Source organism: Dendropsophus ebraccatus, chromosome 2 (assembly GCF_027789765.1).
Source record: "Dendropsophus ebraccatus isolate aDenEbr1 chromosome 2, aDenEbr1.pat, whole genome shotgun sequence".
NCBI lineage: Eukaryota > Metazoa > Chordata > Amphibia > Anura > Hylidae > Dendropsophus > Dendropsophus ebraccatus.
Genome location: NC_091455.1, coordinates 81,893,215 through 81,909,485, shown reverse-complemented (window position 1 = coordinate 81,909,485; position 16,271 = coordinate 81,893,215). Strand labels below are relative to the sequence as shown.

The window sequence follows — 16,271 nt, the reverse complement described above, 5'->3', positions numbered from 1 at the left end:
TACAGAGCCTGACATATATCCCAAATATAGGCTCCAAGCATGATGTATACAGAGCCTGAACAGTTGTTTGTTGTTGTGATTGTTTACAGTCTTCTGGAAACCTTATCTGTCTCCTAGCAATGTGCTGCAAATCTGCTTCCAACATTAATACTTTTCAAATTTACCAGGAGACAAGGGATTGTGTCTGTGATGTCGAGTACATTAACAAACAGCAAACCGTAATTAACATTGTGTATATGCAGCTCTGCCATGTACAGATGCCGGCTGGAGCCTCTCTAGGTTAAAGATGCTTTATTCTTAGAATTCCTGATTGACACACGTCATTTATTTATTTATTTTTTTAATGGCTTTGTCTAAATATACCGTACATACAGAATCAAAGCTGCCATGCCGTTTCCTATTCTATCCATGTTTATTTCCGTGTAGATGTAGGTATTTAGATATAATGTTATTGTTAGATTGTTTTGGTTGCTTCTGTAGCTTGACCATCCTTCATCACAATTCTAGGCATGTTAGAAAGGATAGGTAGGAGTAAATTTATTTATGTGCTTGTCATAAATTGCTGTGTTATTGCACTGATTTGTCATCTTTCCTGTGTGGATGATCTTTTCTTGCAGTCTTTGTGGTTAGACATGTTAGTAATATCTAGGTCATATTAACTGCTGGAATACAGTGTACCTGGAAAGCAGGAAGCTCTTGTGAGCAGGAAGGAGTTAAAAGCTGCTGCATATGCACCACTGTTGTTCTGGCCTGGGTTTGCTGTAGTATTTCCATTGTTTTCTACTATCGAGCAGTTTTCCTGCACAGTATAATTGGTATTTACAGCACAATTAATATTTATGCACTGAAACTGCTTGCAAAACCACTATAGCTGCAACACTGGGGTAATTTTGCAATGTCTTTCTTTGGTTTGGTAATGTTTAACAGCATTCTCATGCCTCATTGCTCTGGATTGTACCTATAAATACATAACAAAACACAGTGTGCTGCTGCTCATTTCCTTGGCAGCTGTGGTTGCACCCCCCCCCCCTTAGGTCTTTGAGATTCTTTTTATTAGTATATAGCTTTTTGTTACCTGTAACTGAGTACATATACATCCCTAATGATACATTGCAACATCACATAAATCTTTTGCAGCATATACCACTTTTGAACAATATAGACAAGCAGCATGTAAGCATGATCAGAAAGCGCCCAAATTACCATGGCCTATGTGCCACAATTGTAAATACACCAAAACTGAAGGAAAGACTTAACCAAACAATGCCTGCAATTAAGGCCATACTTCATGGCACAAACCCTGGTGCAAGTGAGCACCAATTTGCTAGATTGGCATTTGCTTACAGAATCTAGTATATGGCTCAGTAAATGTGTGGTCTGGGCTGCACAAACATTGCTAGCGATGTTCGTGCAGTCCTTACCTTTTTAATGAGCTATCGACTGCACTTTTTATTACACAGACACATGCGGCCAACAAAGGATTGTTTTGACATGTTTAAAGAGAGCAATCAGCTGACGAGCAAACATTTGGACATTCGTCAGCTGATTTTTGGGTTTATTGCACAGTCTGATTTGGTCTGATCTCTGTGTAATAGGGCCTTGAGGATCAAATAGACCCTACAGTGTCCCAGATTTACTAACAGTTGGAATATTTTGTTTTGGTTGGTTGAAGGGAACCAGTCACCTGGAAAACAACATACACCCTATTAGTATAGCATATTAGAGCCTGTAGCACGGTTTCCAGTCATATAAGTATTGTTTATCAGCGTTCCCCATGAAAATGAAGTTCTCAAAACTCCCGTGGTGTATGCAAATTACCTCTATGCAGGCATTGGGGCGGTCCTTAGGGCTTTAAGTAGTCATGGATGGCGCAAAAAAAATGGTCTGAACTCATGCCCCTGTAGGTGTAATTCTGAGTCTAGGAGCCTGCAGTTTCAGAAGGGCCGTCCCATAATTATGCCGCCACTCATGGAAAATTATGGGACAGCCCCTCTCTGGTGCTACGGGCTCCTAGACTGAGAGTCACAGCTACAGGCGCGTGAGTTCAGACCTTTATTTTGCGCCATCCATGACTACTACTGCCCTGAAGACGATTCAGATGCCTACATGATTTGCATATGGTGCAGGAGTTCCGCAAACTTCAAGAATGCTGATAAACAATACTTACCGTATTTTCCGGCATATAAGACTAGGCGAATAAGTCGACCCCCAACTTTTCTAGTTAAAATAGAGAGTTTGGTACATACTTGCCATATAAGACTATCCCTCTTCCAACGCACATTAAAATAATACAAAACATCAGACAGTAATGAGATCTGAGAGACAGAGAAGGAGGAACAGTAATACCAGCAGGATTCAAGGGCGGATAGACGGGTGAAATAGGTGTGTTTTTCTGGGCACTCTACCGTATCTCTTTTTTTTCCATACCCCGGACACCTGCAGCTTGCTCTGCCCTTCATACGGTTGCAGCATACGGCAGGAATGTGGCTGTTTTTTTTAGCTCCCCCACCATATGCGGTGACTGCAGATTCTCCAGTCTGGTTCCAAAGTTTTTCAGCTCCCACCCGGGAGACAACACCCGGCGTATAATACGACCCCTGACTTTTGAGATTTTCCTGGCTTAAAAAGTAGTCTTATACGCAGGAAAATACTGTAAATACTTATATGGCTGGAAACAGTTCTACAGGCTATAGTATGCTATATTGAGGGGTTATATGACATTTTCCAGGTGACTGGTTCTCATTTAAAGGGGTAGTGCGGTGCTAAGAAATTATTCACAAAATAACACACATTACGAAGTTATACAACTTTGTAATGTATGTTATGTATGTGAATCGCCCCCTTCCCCGTGTTCCCCCACCCCCGCACGTGGACCCGCGATTGGCTGAGCACCGGGGAACACTGGGAAGGGGGTGATTCACAGACATAACATACATTACAAAGTTGTATAACTTTGTAATGTGTGTTATTTTGTGAATAATTTCTTAGTGCCCACTACCCCTTTTAAGATATTCATTTCATAGTAACTTAAAGTTACATTTTATAATGTAATATAAAAGGTAATAGATAATAATTTGTTGGCTACACCTTACCAAATGCTTCTGGTGCTTTTAGGCTTTTGGTGCAGTGTATTTCAGAGGAGTTAATTCACTTAAATAGGAGAGAATTGCAGTACCAGGCACAGCCACTACAGGATGAATGGCACTATGCCTGGTAAACAATAAATGGTGCATTGACATCTGGTCGGTGGGGATACTGAACGCTGGCCCCAAACTTTCTCGGATAGTTCACGAATATAAAAAGTCCTAACCACCCCCTATAAAATTTGTGGGAAAGCTAGTTTTACTACTTTCCCCATTCAACACTTCTCTTTTTGTGTAAGGAAAAAGTCCAGGAAAGATGTGTATAATAATTTTTTTCAAGTGTCAGTGTACTCGTAATAATAAATAAATCCGATTTGGTTCTATCGCCATTATTTAGTAGTTTTTTTTTTTTTGTGTGTGTGTGTGTGTGTTAGAGCTTTTGTTTTAGCTTGACTGCCTTAGTGAGTACTAGAGAGGCATACATCTGACACTTAGAGAGACATGGGGAATCTAGCATGTGTGCACTCATTTGTTAAATGTGATTAGGATTAATATTGGTTCATGCAGATGTGTGTATGTATTGTGATCTTGTCATTTTCATTGGGCACTATAGAACAATAAAGAAGCCTAAACTGAACAACTGTGCAGAGGCCAATAAGGGGATAATGAAAAGGCATGCTTTAAAACCCGTGCCAGTTACAATGATGTCCATGGTTTCCCTTGTTTGTTCGGTTGTAACGCACATAGAGATTCCTTTTATATGTTTCTTGGTATAAAAGTAGAGATGTATTTGGCTCATAATGGATTATTGATTGGCCTGAGAGCAGCAGAGGCCTGAGGTTGTGTCATCAATGGTACTTACTCTTCCAATAGTGAATGCATCATTTCATACAGCTATTTAGAACCTTGGATAATAAACTACCAATTGTTTATCTGTTTTTAATGACAGCTATCTTGTTAGTTTTCTTTAAAAATGATAAATAAAAATTGCTGTAACCTTAGATTTAGTATTTGCATTAAGAATGTGGGGGATCACATAAATTATAGTCGCTGGCAAAGTGTAGCTTAAAGTGATGAAGTTAATTATAGAACCAAAACCGTTAACATTTTTAATGTTTTGTTGATGGTGAGATGATAAAAAAAGTTGTATTTTAGATGTAATGTGCAATTTTAAAGATATACAACTACTACTACATCATTTTCTGTACATTTTGTATATGTTCTGGTATTAGAGGGAATCAGTCACCATGGTCCTGCTGATAAAGGTACTTGCAGTGCCCAATAGATGTGCTAAAACTCCTTTCTACCATATCATCTTCAGTAACTCCTATTCTGGTGTGTGAGGTGCACATCGAGGTGGAGACTGAGCCGTAACTGGTCCACAGCTCTTTGCCTGTCAGCACTGTCTGCGGAAGTGATTGACAGGAAAAGAGGCTTCAGGGCTCCAGACTAAAAAATTTACCTAGGAGCCATTGGCTCCTAACCTGAAAAATTTAGGCGCCAAATAGAATATTTGATCGCCAACATTTTAAAACATGTAAAATTAATGTTATGTTAAATGGGACTTACTGTGTGCAGAGGCCACGGCAGCATCCTCCTTTAGATCCTTTCTTTTCTTAGTTTGAAAACGTTCAACATGGAAACTTGCAACTTGACAACCATATACCCCCCTGCTGCTGGTGTGTTCCCTCAGCCAGCTGCCATCTTACCGGCAATGATCTACTAATATATATATATAGCCCCCGGCAGCCGATGACATATAGCCCCTGTGGCAATGTATATGGGAAGTGGTACTGTGCAGTGTATACATACACACACACTGAGGGAAGTGGTACTGTGCAGTGTATATACATACAGACACTGAGGGAAGTGGTACTGTGCAGTGTATATACATACAGACACTGAGGGAAGTGGTACTGTGCAGTGTATATACATACAGACACTGAGGGAAGTGGTACTGTGCAGTCTATACACATACAGACACTGAGGGAAGTGGTACTGTGCAGTCTATACATACAGACACTGAGGGAAGTGGTACTGTGCAGTCTATACATACAGACACTGAGGGAAGTGGTACTGTGCAGTCTATACATACAGACACTGAGGGAAGTGGTACTGTGCAGTCTATACATACACACTGAAGGAAGTGGTACTGTGCAGTCTATATATACAGACACTGACACGCACTGACGCACGCACGCACCCCACACGCAATGACTATCGCACCTGGCCGCCATCACAACAGACACACTACCAATCCCCCGCCCAGGCCGCGGTCCCCCCACACACATTACTGGCCGGCCGCCACCCCTGCCGTCCCTCCGGTTGTACTCACCCACTCACCCACAATCTAAGCTTGGTGCCGCTGGGGTGAACCTGAAGAACCGCCGGGTGAGGAGAGGCGGGAGAGAGGCGCTGGAGGAGTGTGGCGCCTCTGCGGCCGTCCGTCCAATGAATGACGGACGTGCTGGATGACGTCACTGGAGAAGCGTGTCCCCAGTGTGGGGGGACACGCTTCAGTGCAGCGTGCGGAAGGCGGTCATTGTCCTTAAAGAGACAGCGCGCCGCCGCCGGGGCCAGTCGCAAATGGCGCCCAGATTAATAAATCTGGGCGCCATTTGCAAGATGTCAGTTGCATTGGCAACCATTTTGGTCGCCATCTGGAGCCCTGGGCTTCCTATGCACAATGAAAGACAGAGAGCCCTGACCAGTTACAGTCTGGTCTTCGCCCTATGCCTACATAGGGTACCCCATTAAATACTGTTTTGTTTTGTTTTTTGCATACAAAGTTACCGAAGAAGACACAATCTGTTGATTGGTTCCCTTAAACTGGATATATCTCTAAATGATTTTTCTTAACTTTCGATACTGCATTGCGTGCATCTGGAATGCATTGTATAGGCCCTATTCCACGGGTTGTTTAGAGGAGCAATATCGTTTGTATTCGGCCGCTACAAACGATATTCGTCCCGTGGAATAGAGTGCAACGATCAGCCGACATCGTTCATGTCGGCTGATCGTTGCAGTCGCTTGTTTTTCAACATGTTGAAAAACAAGCGACTGATATAGCAGCGATCTGCTGCCGTCGCTCCGTTGAATAGGAGCATCGGCAGCAGGCGCTGCTATATCCTATGGGCTGCCCGGACGTTCAGCGATCCCCCGGGCAGCCCCCCCAGCAGCTCCCCGCCGCCCCTCCCGCACTCACCCGCTCGCTGACGCCACGTTGAATAGCGGCGGCAGCGAGCGGGGAACGAGGAGCAAACAAGCGCTAATAGCGCTTGTTTGCTCCTCCAAACGACTCGTGGAATAGGGGCATAAGGGTGCGTTCACACATACAGGATCTGCAACAGATTTGATGCTGTATTCAGTTATTTAGATCAAATCTGCTGCAGATCCGCAACATCAAATCTGCTGCGTATGTGTGAAGCTACCCTAAGGCTATTTTCAGCTCACATTTTTCATGAACCTGGTATGCATACATCTGTGAATTTCCTAATGTATATGATAAGTGCAGAAAAATTATACTATACAGTACTTTTTTTTTTTTTTTTTTTTAACACCAGTTCATGTTGAAGTATCCCATCTCACAGTTGTCACATAACCAGGTTGTTGGTGTTTATCTCCTGCTTGTGTGATGTCCTATACACTGAACATGTGGTTAAGCTCCCCTTTTCCCCTCCCAGTAGTATGCTACGTCATACTTTACTTGCCTCATATTTTCACTGCTTCCTGGTACTCCACGCCTCCTTGTCAGGAAGGATTGTGTTTCACAATGTGCTGTGTAAGTAGCAGATCTGTTGTTTTTGTGAATATGGTAATTGCAGCACTACCTTACACGTTGTAGTAGAGGATTTTTTTTTAGAAGATTTCCATAGATGCAGTGTCTGTGAAAGGGTAGAGGAATTGTGGGAATTACAGTTCTTTACTGTGTAATCCTGTCTACATTAAGACCTGGCAGCATTAAAGCAGAGGTTTACAGCACAGAGCACAGTGAGGTAATGAAAAATAATCACTTTTGCTTTATGGTGGCATCACCTAGTGAGCATTCACACATGTAGGTTCTATATTTATAAAGTTGAGAAAACACCTTAAAGGGTTTATCCAGTGCTACAAAAACACGGCCACTTTCTTCCAGAGACAGCACCACTCTTGTCTCCAGTTTGGGTGCAGGTTTTGCAACTTGGTTCCATTGAAGTGAATGGAGCTTAATTGCAAAACATAGCTGAACTCGAGACAAGAGTGGTGCTGTCTCTGCAAGAAAGTATAAGAGAAACAGATTGCTGAACTCAGGGAGACCAGCCAAACGACAACACTGCCGGCTGCAATCTCAAGTGTAGGACTGAATAATCTTGTACCCTTTGAATGCAGAATCTCCACTTTCTTTCCTTTGTTAAATCTTTAGAATGTCCCATTCGTGAAGTGCAGTTTGATTTTGTTGTATTGTGCAAATGCAATCTGTATGTCTGTATTTTCCTTTTGTATTATTAATCACTGTTGTTCTAATCAGAATAGTAACATGATTTGTTTTTTTTTTTATGCAGGGATCAACCTGTGGAACGCTGTGGTACAGATTTGTGAAGCTCAGTCCAGAAGTTATGCTTATTAAATAGCATACAACGACATACAGAAGTCTCCTGCCAGTCAGTCCTGGATAGGCTGTAAATTCTGGACCTGATGTTTTGCTGGTAATGGAAAGAAGGAAACAGTTTGATATGGAACTACGTGAATCAGCTGCTAAGTCAAATAAAAATGATATGGACGATGACAAACCAACATGTTTTAGCTGTGTTATATGTGGGAAAAGTTTCCCTTTCCAGAGCTCCCTCTCTCAGCACATGCGAAAACACACGGGGGAAAAGCCATATAAATGTCCTTACTGTGATCATAGGGCTGCACAGAAAGGAAACTTGAAGATACACCTCCGTACCCACAGGACTGGTACATTAGGCCAGGCTAATGATGTTGAAATGGGCGATTCACATGTTGGAGAGCTAGGTGCATCGGAAGGTATGGGAGTATGTGCAAGTCCAACAAAAAGCACATCTGCTTGTAACAAAATCCTTAATGGCTCCCTCCAGATGGAAGATTCAGATGTAGTTGATGACGACACACCAGGTGACTACAACTGTATGTTTTGCAAAAACAAGTATGATCGAAGGAAGGAGCTTGATCAGCATCTTATACAAGTGCACAAGCCATATAAATGTAGGTTTTGCACTTACATGACTTTACGAGAGGAAACTTTATTAAATCACATTGAAAAAGACCATATCACGACAGCAATTCCATTGAATAGAGAGGCATACTCAGAAAATGGTAAAAGTGAACTTAATTCTGGCGAGTTCCCTTGTGAAATCTGTGGCCAGGCGTTTGGTCAAGCATGGTTTTTAAAAGCTCATATGAAAAAGCATCGCGGATCATTTGACCATGGTTGCCATATATGTGGCAGGAGATTTAAGGAGCCATGGTTTCTAAAAAATCATATGAAATCTCACGGCCCCAAGACTGGGAACAAAAACAAACCCAAATCTGATACTGAACCAGTAGCTACTATAAATGATGTTGTTCAGGAAGAAACAATAATGACTGGCTTATGTCTGTATGAAGTTTGTGTAAAATGTGGAAACCTATTTACAAACCTTGAAAGCCTTAGTGCACACAATTTGATCCACTGTAAAATAGAAGAACGCTCTGAAGACAAAACCACACAGGAAAGTGATGAGTTGCATAATGTGATTTCAGAGGCACCTGCTTCAAAGCAGTTTTTCTTAGACTATCTGAAATTAAAGCCTTTAGATGTACCTGAAAGTACAGATGCAGAGCAGGGGAAGAGAGTACCGGAACTTGACCCAGTCAATAGCTATCAGGCTTGGCAGCTGGCCACCAAAGGCAAAGTGGCAGAGCCATCGGAGTATGTCAAGTACTTGGGATGGGATGAAACCCTGGCTGATGCAGATGTCTCTTATGATAGAGATAAAGGTGAATATGTACTTGTCAATCAGGAGAAGCGTAAACGGGAGCCAGAAAGTAACAATACCAGCAATCCAAAGAAGCGCAACTGCTCAAGTGGAAGCCGTTCAGAGAAAAGCAGCGTGCAGCCTGCAGAGAATGTTGTCGAGACGCCTAATGATTTAGAATTTAGACCTCCTTCACGTCAGAGCCGCAGATCTTCTCAAAACAAATCTACTGAATGCTTTGAGTGTGGAAAGATTTTCAGGACGTACCATCAAATGGTGCTTCACTCCAGGGTTCATCGAAAAGAGCGTACAAGTCTGAGTGAGAGTGGTTCGCTTTCCCAGCATGAGAGATATGGATCAAATAGTGAGGGTGACTCCGGTAGTAGACCCAGTAGTCCTGACTCTGCTTCTGCCCCAGAAGACTCTTTGGCATATGGTATTGGGGATGATGGAGCCGATGATGATAGCTTTGAGGAAGCAACAACATCATCACCAGGTAATGAAGTTGTTTATAGACATAACACTGTCATATTCAAGACAGTGATTTGCCTTCACTCAGCCAAGTTGTATGGCCCCACCCCTTTAAGGTTTTCTGTGCAGTTTTTGAAGCCAAAACCAGGAACTTATACATAGATGATAAGTATTAAGAGACTTCTTTTCTTTTTAAATCTACTTTTGGCTTTGAATTCAAATCCTGTATCTGAACACCTAAATGTGAAAGATATTACTTTAATCAATACATAATTGGTAGTACTAATTGGTAGTAATAAGTACATGTTCAATTTTGTTTATACAGTTAATTTTTGGCGCATCACGGAGTTTATTAAAAGGAAAAAGAAAAGAAAGCATACCAAAACTACACTTATTTGATACTTCATGTTCATGAATACGTTATGTTCATGATAAACATATATTACAGTTGATCATTGATTAGATTTATAAATCCCTTCAAATCCTGAGAATGAATACGTGTTAATTTTTATTATAGAAACAAGCTGCAATGCATTTTTAAGCTAACACAATGTAAACAATGGTGAATTTACACAAAGTAAACCAGTTTTAATGACATTAGTAATTGTTTGTGCTATATACAGCAAGTATAATGCATCAGAAGAACTTGAGCTTCCAGAACTGTCAGATTATCACATTCTCTAAATTATTAGACAGTCCTAAAACATATATAACTTTTAAAGGGATTCTGCAGGAAATGCAGGATGACTTGTTTAGCCATGGCGCAGAAATCCACGGACAATTCCAGTGATATATTAGCATTTAATTACAAAATGAAAACAACAAACTGATACGTAATGTGAACAGGGAGCAATTTCTTTTAATGCCATACCAATGTCTTCCTCAGGCTCCCTGTTCACATTATGTATCAGATTGTTGTTTTTATTTTGTAATTAAATGCGGATGTAGCAGTGGAGTTGTCCGTGGATTTTTGTGGATAAACAATTGATCCTTCTTGGTCATTTGATTTTTGTATTTACACTCTGTGATACTGTCACCTGCCTGCTTACTCTCTTTCATGGGTGGACAGTGCCGTCTAGGTGGGGGCCCAACTACTGTGAAACCCCACCTAGGTGACTCTGTCCACGAATGAAATTAGCCATTTTAGGGAAAAAAGACACAAGTTTTATGCACATATATAGTGAATGTGCAGCATCTAAGCTTGCGGATGGTGCAGAGAACTGCACCTGAAGTAAGTGGGGGGTGGTGGTGACAGTATCACTTTAAAGGAGTAGTGCGGTGTAAATGTTTTTTCACTAAATAACACACATTACAAAGTTATACAGCATTGTAATGTGTGTTATTTATGTGAATGGCCCCCTTCCCCATGTTTCCACCCCCCGCCGCTAGACACAAAAGTGTAATTCTGTAACTACTGTCGACCCCTGAGTGATGGCCGCCATCTTGGGATGAATACTCTTCAGGAGGCCGGCCTGACTGCTCAAGCCCTCCCTCATGCCAGCCCCCCTCCCGCGCGCGTCATCAGCTGCTCAGCCGCGATCGGCTGAGCATAACAGAAGACAAATATGATTTTTTTTTTTTTTTTTTTTATTACTACAGTATTTAAGTTCTGACTTGGAATAAATTGGTTTCATGAAATATTTTACACTTTTATTACACACACACATATTTTCTGCAAATGCCATCCTGTACTTCACACTCATGAACACCTTCATGAAGCTTTGCATCAGAATGTCATGTTGAAAAATGCATTACAAAGTAGTTTGTGGCTTAAAGAATGTAAGAGTGTGTGTATGTATATGTATGTGTGTGTGTGTATATATAATATATATATATATACATACACTTTATGCCTATGCTTATTTGTGCTTATGTGGAGAAATTCACCAAAAATCCAAAAATTAAGATTAGGAATCTTAGCTCTTTGGCTGATAAAGGGTGGGGGGGCAGGTTGAAGGAGAAGAACATGTATAAAGGTTCATGTGTCTCCTCTCTGGGGTTACTGAAAGGCTGTACAAGGGAAAATGACAATAACATGTTATAATCTGTCTTTTTGCTCTAACTTGAAGCATCGTCCTGACTGTAAATAAGTGCCCTTTTCCAGATAATGCGAGTTAGCAGGGGTAGGGAACTTTGGCTCTCCATCTGTTGCAAAACTACAATTACAGCGTTAGTTCCCTACCCCTGAGTTAGAGCTTGGTATTAAAGTACAACCATTGTTTAACCATTTCAAAAACAAGGGGATATGTATTATGTAATATATTCTTGCTGCAGCAAGCCTTTGCAGGGGTACCCCAGAGAAAAAAATAGTTATAAAATCAACATTGTTAGAAAGTTATAAAGATTTGTAAATAACTTATTTTTAAAAATATAAAGTCTTCCAGTTGCTGTATGTCCTGCAGGAAGTGGTGTATTCTTTCCTTTCTGAGACGGTGCTCTTCACTGCCACCTCTATTCGTGACAGGAACTGTCCAGAACAGTAGCAAGTCCCTATAGAAAACCTCTCCTGCTTTCCAGACTGGAAAGTCCAGTCATTTTTTATGGCTTTACAAACTCTCAGTGGAAGTCTCTTCCCACTTAAAGCGGCAGCTATCAGGGTCCCTGCTACCCGGTGTCCTGCTTAGTCAGTGCCCTGCCCGCCGCAGCCATGGATTGGGTAAGCAGGACATCAGGGAGTCTGGAGCCTTAGAAGAAAGAAGCAGCGAAGCCAGGTATCGTGTAGGCCCGGCAGTGGTGGGTTAAGTGGGAAGGGCATAAGCGAAATTTGGGGGGTGCAGGGGGGGCAGTGGCTCCTGGGCCCACACTGGCAGGGGCCCACTGAGGTCTCAGAGGCTTAATGCTGTCTGCAAAAGCTATTTCTTTTGCAGACAGCCTGCAGAGCGATGAGGAAGGACCTGTGGTGGCGTCATAAGGGGGCGGGGCTGAGAACTGGAGAGGATTCTTGTGGATGAAGGACCTGTGGTGATGTCATGAGGAGGCGGGGCTGAGAAGATGCTGGTGCATGAAGGACATGTGATCATTGTCCTCTTATATCTCCTCCTGTAATGTGATAGAGAGAGATAGATAGATAGATAGGAGATAGATAGATAGGAGATAGATAGATAGGAGATAGATAGATAGGAGATAGATAGATAGGAGATAGATAGATAGGAGATAGATAGATAGGAGATAGATAGATAGGAGATAGATGGCTAGGAGATAGATGGCTAGGAGATAGATGGCTAGGAGATGGCTAGGAGATAGCTAGGAAGCAGCTCATCACATATCTTGGATTGTACATGTATGATCACAACCAGCTCACCCCTTTGAGGCTATGTTCACACTGCGTATGTTTCTGCACGTAGTTTTGAGGTTGATGCGTTCGCTGGAAAGTATACGATATACGCCCGCACAATCCACACTACATATGAGCTTACGGCCGGATCGTATACGGCGCCGTGAAAAATGAACAAGACCATTGTTTGAGGACGGAAATGTTCCAACTCACGGCCGTGGATTTTCATGCGGTCCCGTACGAAGTACTTATTTCAGCCAAATTGAACTTGATTTTTTGGTCCAAAAGGTTCTGTGAGTTTTATTGGGCTGGGCAAAGATTTCCAAGTAAATGACCTGTTTCAGATCGCTTCGAATCAAGCTAGGAAAGCATAGCTATACTACGGGCGTATGTTCGCGGTTCATATGCATCCGATGCATGTAAATTTTTCCCACGCCCGTAGGTACAGCTGCACATGTACGCCGACATAGCCTTAATGTCTAAAAACATATTACCTATACCACTATTATTTTTAGGCAAAGATAATCTGGTTAAAAGGGTTCTCCAGAATTAAGAAAAAAAAAATAGTTGCTTTCTTCCAAAACAGCGCCACCCCTGCTCATAGGTTGTGTGTGGTATCACAGCTTGGCACTATTCACTTCAGTCGAATACCACACACAAACTGAGGACAAGAGTGGTGCTGTCTGTGGAAGAAGGCAGCTATATTTTTCTAATCTTAAGCACTTTTAATTTTTTTTGTGGTTCTATATGTGAAATGTACAGAAGCCTCTTACACTGATCTTCTTTATTCTTATCCACTATGAGTAATGTAGAAGAATATTCCCTTTATTATTCAGAAAGCCTTGTCACCTGCTGAGGTTCCCTATGGGTAAGGTTGGTTGGGGGCCCACTCAGACTCACTCGCCCCCCCCCCCCCCCCCCCCCCCCCCCTAGGCTGAACCCCTAGCTATGCCCCTGGGGAAGGGGCTTTACATACTCTCAAGGGTTTCCATTCCACTGCAAGAATGCCAGATAAATGACAGGACAGAGGTTTGCAGAGTGAAATCTGCGGATCCTGTAGGTGGGAACCTAGAGCTAAGGTATTGACATCATACTAAAGCCCCAAATCTTAGCTTTCAAATAAAAGGCTCAATATTTTAGGTTCAATAAATGGGAGCTGGATGAAAAGATTCTGGGTTCTCCATTACTACTGTTAGGGCCTGTACGTACTACGGAAACAGTGACGAAATTCCAGAACTACAGGTCACAGCTCTGTACACACCTACAGTTGTGCATGGGGCCATTGAAATACATTGACCCCTAATTGCGGACGTGTGAATAGGGCCTAACATTTTCAGCAGTTGGAACGTGAAATACAGCTGACAGATTATCTTTAAATATGGCAGAAGGCACATGTAGCTCCTGACAAGGGTGTTATAGGAATAGGACGGGGGGAATGACAGTGACAGACTGTGATCTTTTTTCCTAATGCCGCTTGTAGCTTTGTCTGGCACATGTATTGCAGCTAAACTTGAATTTTTAGAAAGTGGTCTGACTGTTTGTATACTGTTCGTATCATACATTTTAAAGCCACAAACCAACCCCCCTCTATATATTTTTTTTAACACAGATTTGCATGAAAGCATCATAGCGAGTGTTAAATATTGGGTAGCATTTTTCTGTCCTCTACTTTCTGAAAATATATGGGTGTGTTTTTTAAATAATTTTATAATTCAAATTTTGTTAAAAGTGTAAAAATTGTTATGGCGGTGACATGGTTAAAGTGTGCTTGTCACTGACATATCACAGTTTTGATCTGGCGAGGTCTTTTGTGTTCTGACCCTGAACAATTACTATAACCACCAGGGAGCCCTTCTCTCTACTCCTTTTGTGCCCACAACACAAGGTGGTCCCATAGACTTCTCTCGGCTTGTCCTGACAATCAAAATGTTTGATGTGACTACGGCATGTCAAAAGTTTTTTTTTTTTTTTTTTTTCCTTAAAGCGACAGTGCTTATTATATTACATATGTCACTGGTAGTGGAAAGTTGACAGTAATTTTAAGTTGAATTAGTAGTTATTGTTACAGAAAGCTGTAAGTAGTCACTGTGGGTAATAGGCGTACAACACATATATCACTTTCTTTCTTTTCATTATTAAAAAATAAAATAAAATAAGGGCTTTAAATGAAAGGGTGAAGATTCCAGGGTAAGGGTAATCTAGCTCATCTTACAAATGTGCCAGATGTTCTCTATATGAATGTAAATGTTATCCCTGCAAAACATGGTCTTTGAGGCTGAAAGCTGACACTACTGTTTAGCTGTCTATTCATTATATTTTAACAATGAAATGATGGGATATATAGGAGTTTCTTTTTAATGCGTGGAATAAAGAAAGCTTTAAAACCTTTTTGGACTTCTATGGCGTATACACAATTTTTATATATATATATATATATATATATATATATATATATATATATATATAATTGTAGGGTATGGATCCCCTAATCAATCACTAGATAGACACAAGCCTAGGACAAGTTTCCCTCTCATCCCACATGGGTGTGGTGAGCAGAGGTGCCCCAGATTAGAGTTTCTTTGTTTATAACTTTCAAAATCTGAATCAACAAGGGGAATAAAGCAAGTTTGCAATTTACATTAATGTTTTTTTCCCTCATAGTTATCATGCCTTTAACCCCTAGACGACCCTGGACGTAGGGTTATGTCATGGAAGTCTGTCCCCAGACGACCCATGACGTAACCTTACGTCCTTGGTGTTTTTCCCGCTATGAAGCGTGCTCCGGAGCGGAGCGCGCTTCATAGCAGGTGGGGGCCGGCTGCAATCAGCAGCCGGGACCTCACCGGTAATGACACGCTGCAGCGATCGCGCTGCCGCGTGTCATTAACCCCTTAAACGCCGCGATCGCAGCGCGACCGCGGCGTTTAAGTGTAAGTGACAGGGGGAGTCCCCTGTCACTTACCGATCGGGACCCCCGCAGTGCGACTGCGGGGGTCCCGATCGTTGAAACGGACTGCCGGAGGTCTCTTACCTGCCTCCGTGCGGTCCGATTGGCGATCTGCTACACTGAGCCTGCACAGGCAGGCTCAATGAGCAGATCGCCGATAACACTGATCAATGCTATGCCTATGGCATAGCATTCATCAGTGTAGAAATCTAAGTACTGTATGTACAAGTCCCCCAAAGGGACTTCAAAAGTGTAAAAAAAAAAAAATCAAAACACCAACACACAACCCCAAAACCCCTCCCCCAATAAAAGTCTAAATCACCCCCCTTTCCCATTATATAAATAAAACATATAAAAATGAATAAATAGATAAACATATAATATACCGTAGCGTGCGTAATTGTCCGATCTATTAAAATATAACAAGCGTCATTGCGACCGGTAAACGGCGTACACGAAAAGAGGGGAAAAAGTGCGCAGATTACCGATTTTGTTACATTATATATTAAAAAAAAATCAATAAAAAGTGATCAAAACGT

General features: G+C 41.8%; 1 protein-coding gene across 5 annotated transcripts in view; it reads left to right on the top strand.

The window, feature by feature from the left end:
- ZNF516 (zinc finger protein 516) overlaps positions 1–16,271 on the top strand; it is a 108,338-nt gene that overhangs the window by 58,765 nt on the left and 33,302 nt on the right. For all 5 annotated transcript variants that reach the window (XM_069957876.1, XM_069957873.1, XM_069957874.1 and 2 more), the window contains one exon: positions 7,625–9,536. In XM_069957876.1, the coding sequence (XP_069813977.1) occupies positions 7,772–9,536 (1,765 nt within the window). In that variant the 5' untranslated portion in view covers positions 7,625–7,771. The remainder of the gene's footprint in view (positions 1–7,624; positions 9,537–16,271) is intronic.